The 19,654-nt window shown below is 44.0% G+C and overlaps 1 protein-coding gene across 1 annotated transcript in view; it reads right to left on the bottom strand.

Annotated features, from left to right (window-relative positions):
• The window catches only part of galnt18b (UDP-N-acetyl-alpha-D-galactosamine:polypeptide N-acetylgalactosaminyltransferase 18b), a 245,720-nt gene that overhangs the window by 91,032 nt on the left and 135,034 nt on the right, over nt 1-19,654 (bottom strand). Inside the window, exon 6 of the mRNA XM_043705680.2 lies at nt 13,339-13,453. Coding sequence (XP_043561615.1) covers nt 13,339-13,453 — 115 coding nt within the window. The remainder of the gene's footprint in view (nt 1-13,338; nt 13,454-19,654) is intronic.

The following is a 19,654-nucleotide window of genomic DNA, read 5'->3' as shown; positions in this document are numbered from 1 at the left end:
CTGAGATATCAGTTAGAAATCTCTCCATACTGAGCTGGAGGGTCCCTTGACACAAAGTGAAAAAAAGGAGGATGCAGAGAAAGCAGATTCTGGACAGATGAAATAAGACATTTGGTGTTCAATATTACAACAATGCCTTTCTGCCAAAGCAGCACACAATAGATGTATGTTGTAACCCATATAACATGTTTGCATCAGAGCTTGTTACTTAATGATAAAACGAAATCTGACTGAAATGTTTAATGCACCATGCCATCTCTGTATTTCCTCTGTTGACATCTATCTCTTCATGGCATAAAGCCCATTTGGCTTTGAATTTGTTATTAGTTTCTCTATTATCTCAATACCTAAATACAACCACAGCTTTGGACATCTGTAGCAAAAAAGGATTCTAATTCTTCACTTAAAAAATGCAAATGTATATTCTACCTACCTGACCCCAAAAATTCTAAGTTTTTTTACTTTTCTTCTTTTCTCTTCATTTAAGACATTCCCTAAGATGTTACTCTTTGATCAAGGGTTTGGTTACTTGTCCTAATATCTCTTACATGGCTCAACATCCAATTCTGTTTGATGATATTTCTGTGAAGCACCTTGGGACATTTTATTACACCAAATATGCTGTACGAATGCAATTGTTTTGTTTAGATTGACTGATTTTTGTTAAGTAACAGAATCAAGTCAAAGTTGCGAATACTCCTGGATGGGCCTGGAGTCTCTATCAACTGAAGATTAATTCCTTGGTCACTGTTGTGTGGAAAAACTCATAGATAGGTCATAGAGAGAGCATATTACATTGCACAGGTTTTTAATTTTCTTTGAAGAAATCTGTGTTGCTAGTTTTATCAGAGATAGTGCTTAGCTGACTGACAGCTAAGAAATATTCAATTGGATATTCAATATTCAATAAGAAATATTCAAACAGTGGAAGACATGAGTAATATCCCAACAATTAAAGGGAGTCAGGGGGTTGAGTTGAGTATGGTTGCCATTACAAAAGAGAAAGTGCTAGAAAAGCTAAAAGGTCTTAAAATTGATAAATCTCCTGGCCCCAATAGGCTACATCCTAGAGTTCTGAGGGAGGTGTCTGAGGAAATAGTGGAGGCGTTGGTTGAGATCTTTCAAAAGTCACTGGAGTCAGGGAAAGTCCCGGATGATTGGAAGATCGCTGTTGTAACCCCCTTGTTCAAGAAAGGATCAAGACAAAAGATGGAAAATTATAGGCCAATTAGCCTAACCTCAGTTGTTGGTAAAATTCTAGAATTCATCATTTAGGATGAGGTTTCTAAATTCTTGGAAGAGCAGGGTCAGATTAGAACAAGTCAACATGAATTTAGTAAGGGGAGGTCATGCCTGACAAACCTGTTAGAATTCTTTGAAGAGGTGACAAGTAGGTTAGACCGGGGAAACCCAGTGGATGTGGTCTACCTAGATTTCCAAAAGGCCTTTGATAAGGTGCCACACGGGAGGCTGCTGAGCAAGGTGAGGGCCCATGGTATTCGAGGTGAGCTACTGGTATGGATTGAGGATTAGCTGTCTGACAGAGGCAGAGAGTTGGGATAAAAGATTCTTTTTCAGAATGGCAGCCGGTGACAAGCGGTGTCCCGCAGGGTTCAGTGTTGGGGCTGCAGCTGTTCACATTATATATTAATGATGTGGATGAAGGGACTGGGGGCATTCTAGCGAAGTTTGCCGATGATACAAAGTTATGTGGACAGGCAGGTAGTACTGAGGAAGTGGGGAGGCTGCAGAAGGATCTAGACAGTTTGGAAGAGTGGTCCAGGAAATGGCTGATGGAATTCAATGTGAGCAAATGCGAGGTCTTGCACTTTGGAAAAAAGAATACAAGCATGGACTACTTTCTAAACGGTGAAAAAATTTGTAAAGCCAAAGTACAGAGGGATCTGGGAGTGCTAGTTGAGGATTCTCTAAAGGTAAACATGCAGGTTGAGTCCGTGATTAAGAAAGCGAATGCAATGTTGTCAATTATCTCAAGAGGGTTGGAATATAAAAGCACCGTTGTGCTACTGAGACTTTATAAAGCTCTTGTTAGGCCCCATTTGGAGTACTGTGTCCAGTTTTGGTTCCGACACCTCAGGAAGGACATACTGGCATTGGAGTGTGTCCAGCGGAGATTCACATGGATGATCCCTGGAATGGTAGGTCTAACATATGAGGAACGGCTGAGGATCCTGGGATTGTATTCATTGGAGTTTAGAAGATTAAGGGGAGATCTAATAGAAAATTACTAGATAATACATGGCTTGGAGAGGGTGGACGGTAGGAAATTGTTTCCATTAGGCGAGGAGACTAGGACCCGTGGACACAGCCTTAGAATTAGAGGGGGTAAAATCAGAACAGAAATGCGGAGACATCTCTTCAGCCAGAGAGTGGTGGGCCTGTGGAATTCATTGCCACAGAGTGCAGTGGAGGCTGGGACGCTAAATGTCTTCAAGGCAGAAATTGATAAATTCTTGATGTCACAAGGAATTAAGGGCTACGGGGAGAATGCAGGTAAGTGGAGTTGAAATGCCCATCAGCCATGATTGAATGGCGGAGTGGACTTAATGGGCCGAATGGCCTTACTTCCACTCCTATGTCTTATGGTCTTATGGGTGTTGAAGAGTCTTGGCTGGGAGGGGGAGACCGTTTGGCTTTGTACAGTCAGGAAGGAGAGATCTGACTGGAGTAAGACACAACCTGAATGAATATATAGGCAAAAGTAAGGACTGCAGATGCTGGAAACCAGAGTCTAGATTAGAGTGGTGCTGGAAAAGCACAGCAGGTCAGGCAGCATCCGAGGAGCAGGAACTCCATTGTAACTCCATTGGTTGGCAATAGCTGCTAACTTTGCATATTATAGATTACTTTCAGGTTGAAGGGAAATAGGAGAAATACAAGAACTACTTAACGAAAAGACCACTAGGACATTTAAAAAAAAACAAATTGAGAACTAAGTAAATAAAATAGAGATGCAGGGCCAAGCAATGTGCTGTCCCTGCATGATATGCTGCAGTGGGATTCAAACCCAGGTCCACAGAACATTACCTGAGTGTTTGGATGAACAGTCCAGTGACAATACCACTGGGACATCGGCTCCCCTTTAAAATAATTTGTAGTGACCACATCCATTGCAAAGTTGATTGCCTGAGGAACTCTGGCTCAAAATTGATGAGCTGGAGTCTGAGCTTTGAACACTGTGGCACATCAGGGAGGGGGGGTGAGTTAGCTGGATGCTTTTTTCAGGAGGCAGTCACACTCCTTAGATTAACCACCTCAAATTCAGTCAGTGGTGAGGGACAGGAGGGTGTAACTACCAACAAAGTAGGTAGAAGATAGTGTGGGATCCAGAAGATAGTGCTGAAGGAGCCTCAGTCCTTGGCTGTGTTTGATAGGTTTGAGATTCTTGCTCCCTTTGTGGATAAGAGTAGGGAGGATGTGGGGAGGATGAGCAAACTGACCATAACATGAAAGTATAGTGAGCCATTTAAGAGTGAGGGAGTAAAGAGAAATGTAGCTGTAATTGGGGATAGTGTAATCATAGAACATAGAACATTACAGTGCAGTATAGGCCCTTCGGCCCTCGATGTTGCACCGACCTGTGGAAATAATCTGAAGGCCATCTAACCTACTCTATTACATTCTCGTCCATATGCCTCTCCAATGATCATTTGAATGCCCTTAAATTTGGCGAGTCTACTACAGTTGGTGGCAGTGCATTCCACCTCCCTGCTACTACTCTAAATAAAGACATCTGTCCTATTTAAAGCTATGACCCTTGTGCTAGCCATCGCCATCCGAGGAAAAAACCTCTCACTGTCCACCCTATCTAATCCTCTGATTATCTTATACACCTCAATAAAGTCACCTCTAAACCTTCTTCTCTCTAACGAAAACAGCCTCAAGTCCCTCAGCCTTTCCTCATAACACATTCCCTCCATACCAGGCAACATGCTAGTAAATATTCTACGAACCCTTTCCAAAACTTCTACATCCTGCCTATAATGTGGTGACCAGAACTGTATGCAATATTCCAAATATGGCCGTACCAGAGTTTTGTATAGCTACAGCATGATCTCATGGTTCCGAAACTCAATCCCTCTACCAATAAAAGCTAACACACTGTATGCCTTCTTAACAACCCTATCAACCTGGGCGGAAACTTTCAAGGATCTATGTACATGGACACCAAAATCTCTCTGCTCATCTACCAAGAATCTTACCATTAGCCCAGTAATCTGCATTCCTGTTACTCCTTCCAAAGTGAATCACCTCACACGTTTCCACATTAAACTCCATTTGCCACTTCTCAGCCCAGCTCTGCAACTTATCTATGTCTCTCAGTAAACTACAACATCCTTTGTCACTATCCACAACTCGACCGACCTTAGTGTCATCCGCAAATTTACTAACCCATCCTTCTATGCCCTCATCCAGGTCATTTATATAAATGACAAACAACAGTGGACCCAAAACAGATCCTTGTGGTACCCCACTTGTAAGTGAACTCCAGGATGACTATTTCCCATCAACCACCATCCTTTGTCTTCTTTCAGCTAGCCAAGTTTTGATCCAAACCGCTAAATCACACTCAATCCCATGCCTCCATATTTTATGCAGTAGCCTACCATGGGGAACCTTATCAAATGCTTTACTGAAATCTATATACACTGCATCAACCACTTTTCCCTCATCCACCTGTTTGGTCACCTTCTCAAATAACTCAATAAGGTTTGTGAGGCATGACCTACCTTTCACAAAACCATGTTGACTATCCATAATCAACTTATTCATCTCCAGATGATTATAAATGCTATCTCTTATAAACCTTTCCAACACTTTACCCACAACCGAAGTAAGGCTCACAGGTCTATAATTTCCAAGATTGACTCTACTCCCCTTCTTGAACGAGGAAACAACATTTGCAATCCTCCAGTCTTCTGGCAGTATTCCTGGAGGCATTGATGACATAAAGATCAAAGCCAAAGGCTTGGGAATCTCCTCCTTGGCTTCCCAGAGAATCCTAGGATAAATCATATCCGGCCCAGAACACTTCACACTTCCCTGGATGGGTATGGCCCAGGGGATTTATCTATTTTTATAATATTACAATAATCAGGGGAGTACATGAGCAGCACGGTGGCTCAGTGGTTAGCACTGCTGCCTCACAGCACCAGGGTCCCAGATTTGATTCCAGCCTCGGGCGACTGTCTGTGTGGAGTTTACACATTCTCCTTGTGTCTGCGTGAATTTCCTCCGGGCGCTCCAGTTTCCTCCCACAGGTCCAAAAATGTGTAGGTCAGGTGAATTAGACATGCTAAATTGCCCATAATGTTCGGTGCATTAGCCAGAGGGAAATGGGACTGGGTGGGTTAATCTTCGGAGCGTCGATGTAGACTTGTTGGGCCTAAGGGCCTGTTTCCACACTCTAGGGAATCTAATCTAATGCTATTCTCTGTGGCCAGAATCGAGGTAAATAAGAATGTAATGCAGATTGAAATTGGCAGGTCCAATGTTGTGGGTATTACAGCGATGTGACTGCAAGGGGATCAAGGCTAGAACTAAATATCCAAAGATGCACATCCAAATGAAAGGACAGGCAAATTGGCATAGAAGGCAGGGTTGTAGCCTGATACAAAGGTTCAGGATATTGCATTTGGACTGCAGAGGAACTTGGTGTGGGAAGGAAAAGATTCAGTTTCAGTGGACCACCTAATGCCAACAATGTAGATAAAAAGACAGAAGGTAATATGGGCAGCTAGGGGCTGAATTAAAAAACATAACCAAATGGTAATAATTTCTGGATTACTACTGGAGCCACAGATAATTGGCACAGGGTCAACAAGATTAAAGAGGTAAACATGTGACTCAAAGACTGGTGTGGGAGCAATAGGTACAAATTCATGGGATATTGATACCAGTACTGGGGAAGGAGAGAGCTATTCTGTTGAGACAAATTCCAAATGAATCATACTGGGATTAGAGACCTGGAGAATCACACAGCTAGGGCTGTGGGTAGGGCTTGAAAGAAGATAGTAGTGGGCGATGGGTTTCAGTTGCATGGAAAATTCTGGAAAATGTTGAAAGATGGGGGATGACTCAGCAGAGGTTGACTCCCCACCCCAAAGCCTGTCCCACCATCGACAAGGCACAAATCAAGAGTGTTATGGAATACTCCACCCTTCCCTGGATGAGTGCGGCTCCAACAACACTTGAGGAGCTTGACACCATCCTTCTCTTGTCCCAGCCCACGCTCAAACATTACCCCATCCCCCACCTTCAACAATCACTCCCTCCATCCCCAACACACAGCAGCAGCAGTGTATACCCGTCCACAAAACAAACTGCAACAACTCTCCGAGGCTCCTTCAACTAACAGCACCTTCCAAATACGCCACCTCTTTCTGTCCTGGAAGGATGTGGGGTGGGGTCTAGATCCACTATAGGTTCATGCTTCTCATTCCCAGTATTAAGCTCTGAACTAATCGGTTAGACATCTGTGTTTTGTTAAAGTGTACATGTGAATAATCTCAGCCACCCTCGCTTTCCCACTCAAACCATTTTGTTGCATTCTGGGTGGTCACTGCTTTCTGTTGTTCAGTCTCGACACAGGTTTCCTGTAATTTACTTTATTTTAAAGAAGAAAAGAAAACACTGATTAATAATAATATTTAGTATATTTCAGCCACCTCTTATTAGGACTCACAATTGCCACTTGTTGTATCCATCCATTCTCAGTTTGAGCAATCATATTCCAATAATATGTAAATATTATATTGGGGTCTGGCAGGATGTGAAACTTTTTAACACTAAGTTCTGATAATCACTGAATATTCATCAGGGCTGCCCACATCCAAAGGAAGTCTGAGCAGAGAGAGGATGAAGAGCAAATTTTTCTATGGCAACAGTGAGACATGAGAAGAGACTAGCCCAATTAGAAATATGGTTAGCTACAGATTAAGTGCAGGTAAATGGGATTAGTGTAGCTTAGTGCTTGTTGGTTGGCATAGGCATGATGGGCTGAAGGGCTTGTTTCTATGGCTCTATATATTATAGATTTCTCCAGCTTCCTCATTTTCCCTCCCCCCCACCTTATCTCAGTCCAAACCCTCGGATTCAGCACCGTCCTCTTGACCTGCAATCTTCTTCCTGACCTCTCCGCCCCCACCCCCTCTCCGGCCTATCACCCTCACCCTCACCTCCTTCCACCTATCGTATTCCCAGCACCCCTCCCCCTTACCTTTTATCTTAGCCCGCTTGGCACGCCAGCCTCATTCCTGAAGAAGGGCTTATGCCCGAAACGTTGATTCTCCTGCTCCTCGGATCATGCCTGGCCTGTTGTGTTTTTCCAGCACCACATTTTTCAACTCTATATATTCTTTACCAAGTAGTAGGACAGAGAGTATAGAAAAGATCCCCCTTAAACTTTCCCACCTCTCACCTTGAAAGCATGACCTCTCGTTATTGAATCCTTCACCCTGGGAAAAAGCTTGTCTCTATCCACCCTGTCTATACCCTTCATGATTTTGTAAATCTCAATCAGGTCCCTCCTCAATCTCCTTTTTTCTAGTGAAAATAAACCTAACCCACTAAACCTCTTTTCATAGCTAGTACCTTCTATACCAGGCAACATCCTTGTAAACCTTCTCTGCACCCTCTCCAAAGTGTCCACATCCTTTTGGTAATGTGGCGGCCAGAACTGTGCACAGTATTCTAAATGTGGCCGAACCAATGTCTTGTACAATGTTAACATGACTTGCCAGCTCTTACACTCAATACCCCGTCCAATGAAGGCAAGCATACTATTTGCCTTCTTGACCACTCTAACCACCTGTGCAGCAATCTTCAGGGCACAATGGACCTGCAGTCCCAGATCTCTCTGCCCATCAACTTTTCCCAAGGCTCTTCCATTCATTGTATAATTTGCTCTATAATTAGATTTGCCTAAATGCATCACCTCACATTTGTCTGGATTGAAAGTCATCTGCCACTTTTCTGCCAACTCTCCAGTCTATCTATATCCTCCTGTATTCTCTGACAGTCCCTTATGCTTTCTGCTACTCCACCAATCTTTGTGTCATCTGCCAACTTGCTGATCATACCAACAGTGCCCTCTTCTAGGTCATTTATGTATATTACAAACAACAGTGGCCCCAACACTGACCCCTGTGGAACACCAAGAAGATCGCAAGAGTATTTTTTTAAAATACCTAAAAGGTAAGAGAGATGCAAGACTGGATATTAGACCATGGAAAATCAGGCTGCAGAAGTAGTAATGAGGAATAAAGAAACAGCGGAGGAACTGAATAGGTACTTTGCATCAGTCTTCATGGTGGAAGACAGGGGAACACTTATGGTAGAGGTGAGTGTAGTGGCCAACACTAAGGAGAGGTTGCTGAGTTCATGAGTTGTAACAATCTAGAAACATTAAACAGGATGGGGCTCCTTCCTCCTGAGCATTTTGGGTGAATGTTTCTTGTAGGCATACGTAAGGGTAGTCAAATGATCTATTAACAAGTTGTGAACATTAATTGTTGTGAATGTTGTAATTCTTTACGATATGAAGCAAACAATACAATAACTAATAATTTGGCATGGCGCCAGGAGTTTGGGTTTCTTTGTATGACTACAGTGAGATGGGTTAAATTCCTCATGTGTAATCAGAATATGAACTGCACTGTAGAAACGAATGGAGAATCTATCTAATGTGACTGTTCTTGACAGATAAAATTCAAAGTGGGATTTGAGCTTGTCTATTGTCAGAAAATTACTACCACCAAGACATGTCGACACTGTCTCCAGGGAATAAAATGAGGTAGCTGAGTAAAGATAATAGAGATAGACCAATCTCCTTTGTGGCCTGGGTATTAGCAGGGGGGCTTTATTTAGGACGAGTCTGGGGGAAGGAGAGGGGATTCTGGATTTTTTATGATGCGAACCTCAGTCACATTTCCCTGCATGCGGTAAAGGTCTGTAACCCACAACTCTTTAATATTTCAGCTGTGATAGCAAATCTTTTTCCAGTTCAGTCACATTAACATTGCATCAAGAGAAGAAAGAATCATGCATTTCTTTAACTGTGGGAGAAAAAGCCAATCATTATACTGCAGTAAAAGTTTCAAATGGATACTTTAATGAAAATCAGTAGTCTAAGTAAACCCATTTCAGTGGTACAGTGGGACTATGATTATAGATAATATCTTAGATTCAATGGCAAGTTTTATGATTGCACCCATTATTATTTCTCATACAGCTGATATGATTCATTACTCTGATTGTGCTACTAGAATGTATATTATAAAATCAATAGCTCAAAAATTACCTTTATTAGGGCTTAAAGATTGATGCTTTGGGAATGACTGAGCAAAATCCCATAGAAGAGTCTATGACCTTGTATGTTTGCGTTTATTGTTGCAAATTGAGACTAATTCAGGAGAGGGGGGTGATGACGGGAATGGGAAGGGGGCGTGTGTGTGGATGGGGGGTGTTGGGGAGGGAGGGAAGTGGAGATGCACACTTTGACCAGGCAGAGAGAAATGGATATGAGAGATCAAATGACGAAACCTGTAGCAAACCATCTAATGTAATTGGTCATGCTCAGAGATCAGCCTATCTGTGTTCTCTTACTCACTGTGATCCATGGCTGTCTAAAAACCCACAGATGAACACGACTGAAGCTCCAGAAAGGGAGCCATGTGTTTATACAATGTCTTTCAAGACTTCAGGAGGCAGATCGGACTTTGGTTTGGCATCTCATCTGAAAAGCACCTCCAACCTCAACACTCCAACATTACTAACCCTCTGACAATGTACATCGCTTTCAGTACATCCCCTTCAATAATGCAGCATTCCCTCAGCACTGCCCCTCTAACAGTGCATCCCTCCCTCAGTCCTACCTGTCTAACAGTGCAGCACACCCTCAGCACTGCCCCTCTAACAGTGCATCCCTCCCTCAGTCCTACCTATCTAACAGTGCAGCACACCCTCAACACTGCCCCTCTAACAGTGCAGCGCTCCCTCAGTCCTACCTATCTAACAGTGCAGCACACCCTCAGCACTGCCCCTCTAACAGTGCAGCGCTCCCTCAGTCCTACCTGTCTAACAGTGCAGCACACCCTCAAAACTGCCCCTCTAACAGTGCATCCCTCCCTCAGTCCTACCTGTCTAACAGTGCAGCACACCCTCAACACTGCCCCTCTAACAGTGCAGCGCTCCCTCAGACCTACCTGTCTAACAGTGCAGCATTCCCTCAGCACTGCTCCTCTAACAGCGCAGCATTCCCTCAGTCCTGCCCACCGGCAGTGCAGCATTCCCTCAGTCCTGCCTTCTAACAGTGCAGCATTCCCTCAGTCCTGCCCCTCTAACAGTGCAGTATTCCCTCAGTCCTGCCCCTCTAACAGCGCAGCATTCCCATGTCCTGCCCCTCTGACAGTGCAGCATTCCTTCAGTCCTGCCCCTCTAACAGTGCAGCATTCCCATATCCTGCCCCTCTGACAGTGCAGCATTCCTTCAGTCCTGCCCCTCTAACAGTGCAGCATTCCCTCAGTCCTGCTCCCTAATATTGCAGCATTCCCTCAGTCCTGCCCACCGGCAGTGCAGCATTCCTTCAGTCCTGCCCCTCTAACAGTGCAGCACTCCCTCAGTCCTGCCCCTCTAACAGTGCAGCACTCCCTCAGTCCTGCCCTTCTGACAATGCAGCATTCCCTCAGTCCTGCCCCTCTGACAGTGCAGCATTCCCTCAGTCCTGCCCCTCTGACAGTGCAGCATTCCCTCAGTCCTACCCTTCTGACAGTTCAGCATTCCCTCAGTCCTGCCCCTCTGACAGACCTGCATTCCCTCAGTCATGCACTTCTGACAGTGCAGCACTCCCTCACCACTGCCCCTCTAACAGTGCAGCATTCCTTCAGTCCTGCCCCTCTGACAGTGCAGCATTCCTTCAGTCCTGCTCCTCTAACAGTGCAGCATTCCTTCAGTCCTGCCCCTCTGATAGTGCAACATTCCCTCAGCACTGCCCCCTGACAGTGCAGCATTCCTTCAGTCCTGCCACTCTAACAGTGCAGCATTTCCCTTATATGCATGGGGATTTAAGCATTTCAAGTTCATGTCAGCTTTCTGAAATCCAGCTCAACTATCTACACTCCTGCCTTTTCCCACATCCCTGTAATTTATTTCTCTTTAGGTAATTTTCTTTTGAAATTACAATTGAATCAGGAAATGCATTTCAGATTGTAAACACTTGCTACATCAGAAAGTATTTCTTCGCTTCGCCTACGGATGTTTTGGTGTTCACTCTAAAATACCATCCAATGGTTCTGGATGTTTCCACCTATGGCAACACTCTGGTTTTTCCGATCTACTCTGGGCAGACCCCATATGGTTTTAACATCTTTATCAAATCTCCTCTCTGCTGTCTGTTCTTGAAGAAGATCAACAGCTTCTTCAATTTATGTACATAACTGAAGTCTCCATCCCTGGGACCATTCTCACAAACCTCTTCTGCAGCTTCTCTGATGGTTTCACATCCTTCATAAAGTGTGGCCCCAGGTGAGGATGAACTTGTGTTATACAATGGTTCATCGTTATTTGTATTTTATGTCTCTCTCTAAAGCCTCCTGTTTCGAAAAATGTAGGAGCATGAGTCGGCCATTTGGCCCATTGACCCTGCTTCACCTTCACTGGGATTTTTAGATTAGATTCCCTACAGTGTGGAAACAGGCTCTTCGGCCCAACTAGTCCACACCGACCCTCCGAAGAGTAACCCACCTAGACCTATTCCCCCTAACTAATGTACCTAACTCTATGGACAATTTAGCAAGACCAATTCACTTAACCTGCACATCTTTGGACTATGGGAGGAAACCGTAGCAAACCCACGCAGACACAGGGAGAATGTGCAAACTCCACACAGACAGTCGCCAGAGGCTGGAATTGAACCAGGGTCCCTGGCACTGTGAGGCAGCAATGCTAACCGTGCCACCCCATTGATCTCATTGTAGTTTCAGCTCCAGCTTCTTGTCAGCATCCAAAACCCTTGACTCCCTTATCGAATGACCCATCTTAGCCTGCTCATTTGAAAGCAAAGCGAATGATGACTGGACAGATTTGACAGCTTTAAATCTAGTCAAGATTAGAGTGGTTTTGGAAAAGCACAGCAGGTCATGCTGCATCTGAGGAGCAGGAAATTCGATGTTTCAGGCAAAAGCCCTTCATCAGGAATATGCTCCTCAGTTGCTGCCTGACCTGCTGTGCTTTTCCAGCATCACTCTAATCTCGACTCTGATCTCCAGCATCTGCAGTACTCACTTTCACCTAGCTTTAAAGTTAGTGTTTGCTTTTAGTATCCATCTAGCTCCAGGAAATTCTGTCCATTCATCAATGACAATAAATAGCTAAAGCTATCTACACCAGACCAGAGTGTGCTGGACTTTTCTTGATGCACCAGAGATTTTGTTAATTGGCTGGATAGCTGGTGAGACTGGTGATGACTTTTTAAGGATGTCCTGCTAAACCTAATGCCAGCCTAACCTTAACGAGGTCATTGTTGGGCTTTTGCATGGAACTAAGATGGCAGGCAGTGAGAGCTGCCTAATAATCAGAAGCCAGTACCTGTTGAATTCAGCAGCACCAAAGAGGATGCCATGGCTGCTATCAGTAAGGCACCATGGATGGCAGAGGGCCAAGATGTAAAGTAAGTGATTTGTTGGTAGAGGAGTGGGTTTCTATGGAGAGGAGGAGAATGAGTCAGGGGTTCAGAAGTATGGGGAAAAGGAGTCTGGGGTTCAGAAGCAAGCGCATAGATGTGACCCTCAGTGGTCATCTCTCAGTTCCTTTATCTGGCATCAGTTGCCTTTGATTGAGGAGCCTGTACTTGCCCCTTCCTGATTCAGCGATAGGTTTTCCAGTCAAGCATGTTTAACAGTGACAGCCAACATGCAACTGGATTATTTCCAGCATGACAGACTAGGACCTGTGAGTTGTCTTTAATTGGCCAGTTAAGGATCTCAATTAGCAATGGGCCAGGAATGCCTTCACTGCCTGAACTCAGTGTTGATGGAGGGGGGAAGACGATCTATTTTGGGTATGATACCACCCTCCTTAACTACATGGCTATGCTGCCTCTAAACCCACCACCACCAGGAATACAAGATAGCACCATGACTTTAAAAATTAGAGCTGAACTTAAATTAATTCCCGCACTCATTCACAGTAGCACATCAAGGGTCAGAAACTGGGCACCAGTATCCCTTTGGTGTTTTGCTGCAAACCAAACTCAAGTTTTACATGCAGTTAAAAAGGGAAGCAGGAAACATTGGTGGCTCAGCTTTCTGTGATAATTACCCTGACACTGAGTTCCACATTCTCCCCTCCGTAGATCTCCATGCCTTCATCCAGTAAACCAATCTCCTCAAAGTATAGTCTGTCCACCACAAAGCATCCAATCAGAGCAGGGCTTCTATAAAACACAAAACAAAGAAATAAAGTTGAGTTAAGATTCTCCTGCTGAAGATTTCCATAATTATAAAATTTGTGTGGCAATCTGACCAGCTCCTGGTCAAATGAACAACAAAAAAAATGAAAACTTGTAATTTCACAACCATGTTGCAGATGAAGGTAAATCCAATGTTAAATTCAGATTTGTAACATATTTAATGTGTGCAAAGAGATTTTGTTCATAATATTGTCATTTTGTCATTGAATATATAGTCAAAATAAACAGGTGCCAAATTGAAACATGTAATTTTGAAATTGTACAGTGTCCGGATCAGACACAAGCTGACAATGAATCTAGCTCTTGGATTGGGAAGTGACAAGTAACTTTCACATGATATTATTTCCAGGTAATGAGCATTTCCAACAAGACAGAATCTAACCCATCCCTCCTTGCTCTTCAGTGGCCATCACTAAAGTGCCCACCGTCAACATCCTGGGTGTTACCAATGACTAGAATGCACCAGCAATATAAATACTGTGGCTACAAGAGCCGATCAGAGACAGAGAATTCTATTGTGAGTAACTCACCTCTACACCTTCCAAAGACTGTCATCTATCTACAAGGCACAAGACATGAGGTTGATCGAATACTCTCCACTTGCTTGAATCCATGCAATTCAAACAACATTCAAGAAGCTTGACATCAGCCAGGACAATGGACAGCATTTGATCAGCATCACATCCAGTACCCCAACACTTATCCCCTTCAAAACTAGTGAATGGTGGCAGTGTACTCTGAATAGGGTATATCAGTGAAGTATGCGCCATCAATAGGATATATTAAATGAGGTGTGTACTCCAAATGAGTTAATCAATAAAGGTGTGTACTCTGAGTAGGATACAACAAAGATGGTATGGACTCTGACTGAGGTAAGTTGTTGAGGGTTCTGTACTCTGAATGTGATATATGAATAAGGTTCTCTGAATGAGGACTGCAGCAATTGTTATCAAAAGGTGGCAAGGTGGCTCAGTGGTTAGCACTGCAGCCTCAAGTCCCAGAGACCTGGGTTCAATTGCCGCTTCAGGTGACTGTTGGAGTTTGCACTTTCTCCCTGTGTCTGCCTGGGTTTCCTCGGGGTGCTCCGCTTTCCCCCTAGAGTCCAAAGAGGTGCTGGTTAGGTCAAATGGCCATGCTAAATTGCACATTATGTTTGGGGATGTGTAGGGTCAGGTGCATTGGTCAGGGGTAAATATAGGATAACAGGGTAGGGGATTGGGTCTGGGTGGGTTACTCTTCAGACGGGTCGATGTGGATTTGTTGGGCCATATGGCCTGTTTCCACACTACAGGAACTCTGATTCAGTAGCCTTGGTAGGCACATTAATCAGGGGGAATGTAAAATCATAGGGTAGGAGAATGGGTTTAGATTAGATTCCCTACACTGTGGAAACAGGCCCTTCAGCCTAACAAGTCCACACCGACCCTCCGAAGCGGAACCCATCTCCCACTGACTAATGGACCTGACACTATGGGCAATTTAGCATGGCCAATTCACCTGCATAATCTTTGAAGAAAACCCATGCAGGGAGAATGTGCAAACTCCACTTAGACGGTCACCCGAGGCTGGAATTGAACCTGAGACCCTAGTACTGTGAGGCAGCAGTGCTAACCATTGTGCCATCTGGGTGCGATGCTCTTCAGAGAGTCAGTGTGGACTTGTTGGGCCAAATGGCCTGTTTCCACACTGTAGGGATTCTATGATACTAAATCTATAAAACTATCAAAGGTGATCCAATGTTTCTGTTAATTTTAGGCCATTTTGTGTTGGGGAAATGTAATTAGATGTTAGTCTGAATTAAACAAAACAAAACGTTACAAGACTAACCAGTTATCCAGCAAATGACAATTTTTCAATTGTCCTCATTACATTAAGTGATGGCTTTGAAAGAATAAATTTTGAAAACTACATTACACTTCACCGAATGATGTCATAAGAACTTGGGTAAGTAAAGCTGAACATCTTAGGATCTTGTAAGTGAAGATCTATATCTTAGTGCTCCTCATAGACATTGTTACTAAGACTATCTTACCAAAGTAACTTGTAGGTAATTGCTATCATGCAATCAACTACACCTCAATTAAGACAAGAGTTGCTTTTTGTTCAACCTCACTAGTAGTTTGCATCTATCACTGTAAATTAAATAGATCCTTATTGTGGGTAATCCAAGATGGAGGACGGGAAACATTTCTGGCTGTAAGAACTACTCCTTTTTTTGAGGTATTTTAGGTGTTGGAGGCAATTTCTTCGAATTCCAGGAGCAGCAATTACTGTTTTATATGCTGTTGCATTGTTTTGCAACTTTGGAAAAACAAAGTCAAAACAACAACAGATTAAAAGGGTGGCACAGTGGTTAGCACTGCTGCCTCACAGCACCAGAGACCCAGGTTCAATTCCCGCCTCAGGCGACTGTCTGTGTGGAGTTTGCACGTTCTCCCCGTGTCTGCGTGGGTTTCCTCCGGGTGCTCCAGTTTCCTCCCACAGTCCAAAGATGTGCAGGCCAGGTGAATTGGCCATGCTAAATTGCCCATAGTGTTAGGTAAGGGGTAAATGTAGGGGTATGGGTGGGTTGCGCTTCGGCGGGTCAGTGTGGACTTGTTGGGCCGAAGGGCCTGTTTCCACACTGTAAGTAATTTAATCTAATCTTAAAAAACAGGGAGAAGAGCAGACAAAGGAAGCACATGGTGAGGACAGTGCAGGAGAGAGAGAGAACCTGCACAGTTACCACATTTGCTGTTTGAATTTGTGTATCGTTGGAAATCGGAGTGCATCTGGGAAAATTAACAAACAGTGAAATTCACAACTAATCTTGGAGGAACTGTTAGGCAAAGTTCACAGCACAGAATCAGATCAGTTAATTGTTGTTTTAAGTCTGTCCAAGAGAAAGACTGCAGGAGCAGGAGAAGGAGCAAAAATGGCCTTTGCAGTGTTATGTACTTCTTGTCAGATGTGGGAGTTTAAAGAGAGTTTAAGGGTTACTGCGGATTATATCTGCCATAAATGCTGTTGGATGCGAATCTTATCAGATCAAGTGGATCGGTTGGAGAGACAGATAGAAGCGATGAGGAATTTGCAACAGCAGCAGTATATGATGGATGGCAGTTATAGGAAGGGGGGAAAAGCCTCAGATACAGTCACATAGACAGGTTAACTCCAGGAAGGGTGAGAGAGATTGGCACCGAGGGCAGGAGTCTTTTGTGGATATACCCATTTCAAACAAGTATGTTGTTTTGGAAAATGTAGGGGGTGATGGATTCTCAGGGGAACATAGCATGAACAGCCAAGTTTCTGGTATTGAGACTGGCCCTAATACAACGAGGGGTACGTCGGCTTCCAAGAGATCAATTGTGTTAGGGGATTCTGTAGTCAGAGGTACAGACAGACGTTTCTGTGGCCAGCAGAGAAAAAGCAGAATGGTGTTTTGTTTCCCTGGTGCCAGGATCAAGGATGTCTCAGAGAGGGTGCAGAATGTTCTCACGGGGGAGAAGGGCCAGCAGGAGGTCATTGTCCACATTGGAACCAATGACATTGGAAGGGATAAGATTGAGACTCTGAAGGGAAATTACAGAGAGTTAGGCAGGAATTTAAAAAGGAGGTCCTCAAGGGGAGTAATATCTGGATTACTTCTAGTGCTACGAGCTAGTGAGGGCAGGAACAGGAGGATAGAGCAGATGAATGCATGGCTGAGGAGCTGGTGTATGGGAGAAGGATTCACATTTTTGGATCAATGGAATCTCTTTTGGGGTAGAAGTGACCTGTACAAGAAGGACAGATTGCACCTAAATCGGAAGGGGACTAATATACTGGCAGGGACATTTGCTAGAATTGCTTGGGAGGATTTAAACTAGTAAGGTGGGGGGGGTGGGACCCAGGGAGATAGTGAGGAAAGAGATCGATCTGAGACAGGTACAGCTGAGAACAGAAGTGAGTCAAACAGTCAGGGCAGACAGGGACAAAGTAGGACTAATAAATTAAACTGCATTTATTTCAATGCAAGGGGCCTAACAGGGAAGGCAGATGAACTCAGGGCATGGTTAGGAACATGGGACTGGGATATCATAGCATTTATGGAAACATGGCTCAGGGATGGGCAGGACGGGCAGCTTCATGTTCCAGGATACAAATGCTACAGGAAGGATAGAAAGGGAGGCAAGAGAGGAGGGGGAGTGGCATTTTTGATAAGGGATAGCATTACAGCTGTGCTGAGGGAGGATGTTCCCAGAAATACATTCAGGGAAGTTATTTGGGTGGAACTGAAAAATAAGAAAGGGATGATCACCTTATTGGGATTGTATTATAGACCTTCAATAGTCAGAGGGAAATTGAGAAACAAACTTGTAAGGAGATCTCAGCTATCTGTAAGAATAATAGGATAGTTATGGTAGGGGATTTTAACTTTCCAAACATCAACTGGGACTGCCATAGTGTTAAAGGTTTAGATGGAGAGGAATTTCTTAAGTGTGTACAAGACAATTTTCTGATTCAGTATATGGCTGTACCTACTAGAGAAGGTGCAAACCTTGACCTACTCTTGGGAAATAAGGCAGGGCAGGTGACTGAGGTGTCAGTGGGGGAGCACTTTGGGGCCAGTGACCATAATTCTATTCATTTTAAAACAGTGATGGAAAAGGATAGACCAGATCTAAAAGTTGAAGTTCTAAATTGGAGAAAGGCCAATTTTGACGGTATTAGGCAAGAACTTTCGAAAGCTGATTGGAGGCAGATGTTCGCAGGTAAAGGGATGGCTGGAAAATGGGAAGCCTTCAGAAATGGGATAACAAGAATCCAGAGAAAGTATATTCCTGTCGGTGAAAGGGAAGGCTGGTAGGTATAGGGAATGCTGGATGACAGAAGAAATTGAGGGTTTGGTTAAGAAAAAGAAGGAAGCATATGTCAGGTATAGACAGGATAGATCGAGTGAATCCTTAGAAGAGTATAAAGAAAGTAGGAGTATACTTAAGAGGGAAATCAGGAGGGCAAAAAGGGGACATGAGATAGCTTTGGCAAATAGAATTAAGGAGAATCCAAAGGGTTTTTACAAATTCATTAAGGACAAAAGGGTAACTAGGGAGAGAATAGGGCCCCTCAAACATCAGCAAGGCGGCCTTTGTGTGAAGCCGCTGAAAATGGGGGAGATTCTAAATGAATATTTTGCATCAGTATTTACTGTGGAAAAGGATATGGAAGATATAGACTGGAGGGAAATAGATGGTGACAGCTTGCAAAATGTCCATATTACAGAGGTGGAAGTTCTGGATGTCTTGAAACGGTTAAAAGTGGATAAATCCCCAGGACCAGATCAGGTGTACCTGAGAACTCTGTGGGAAGCTAGAAAAGTGATTGCTGGGCCTCTTGCTGAGATATTTGTATCATCGATAGTCACACGTAAGGTGCCGGAAGACTGGAGGTTTGCAAACGTGGTGCCACTGTTTAAGAAGGGTGGTAAAGACAAGCCAGGGAACTATAGACCGGTTAGCCTGACCACAGTGGTGGGCAAGTTGTTGGAGGGAATCCTGAGGGACAGGATGTACATGTATTTGGATAGGCAAGGACTGATTCGGGAGAGTCAACATGGCTTGGTGCGTGGGAAATCATGTCTCACAAACTTGATTGAGTTGTTTGAAGAAGTAACAAAGAGGATTGATGAGGGCAGAGCAGTAGATGTGATCTATATGAAGTTCGGTAAGGCGTTCGACAAGGTTATCCATGGGAGACTGATTAGCAAGGTTAGATCTCATGGAATACAGGGAGAACTAGCCATTTGGATACAGAACTGGCTCAAAAGTAGAAGACAGAGGGTGGTGGTGGAGGGTTGTTTTCAGACTGGAAGCCTGTGACCAGTGGAGTGCCATAAGGATCAGTGCTGGGTCCTCTACTTTTTGTCATTTACATAAATGATTTGGATGCGAACATAAGCGGTACAGTTAGTAAGTTTGCAGATGACATCAAAATTGGAGGTGTAGTGGACAGCAAAGAGGGTTACCTCAGATTACAACAGGATCTGGACCAGATGGGCCAATGGGCTGAGAATTGGCAGGTGGAGTTTAATTCAGATAAATGCGAGGTGCTACATCTTGGGAAAGCAAATCAGAACAGGACTTATGCACTTAATGGTAAAGTCCTAGGGAGTGTTGCTGAACAAAGAGACCTTGGAGTATAGGTTCA

The sequence above is a fragment of the Chiloscyllium plagiosum genome, unplaced genomic scaffold (assembly GCF_037043375.1).
Source record: "Chiloscyllium plagiosum isolate Xiang-an unplaced genomic scaffold, Cpla_swu_hap1 HiC_scaffold_18, whole genome shotgun sequence".
In the NCBI taxonomy this organism is placed as follows: Eukaryota; Metazoa; Chordata; class Chondrichthyes; order Orectolobiformes; family Hemiscylliidae; genus Chiloscyllium; species Chiloscyllium plagiosum.
Note: the sequence above shows the minus strand (reverse complement) of the source record. Positions and strands in the feature narration are given on the sequence as shown.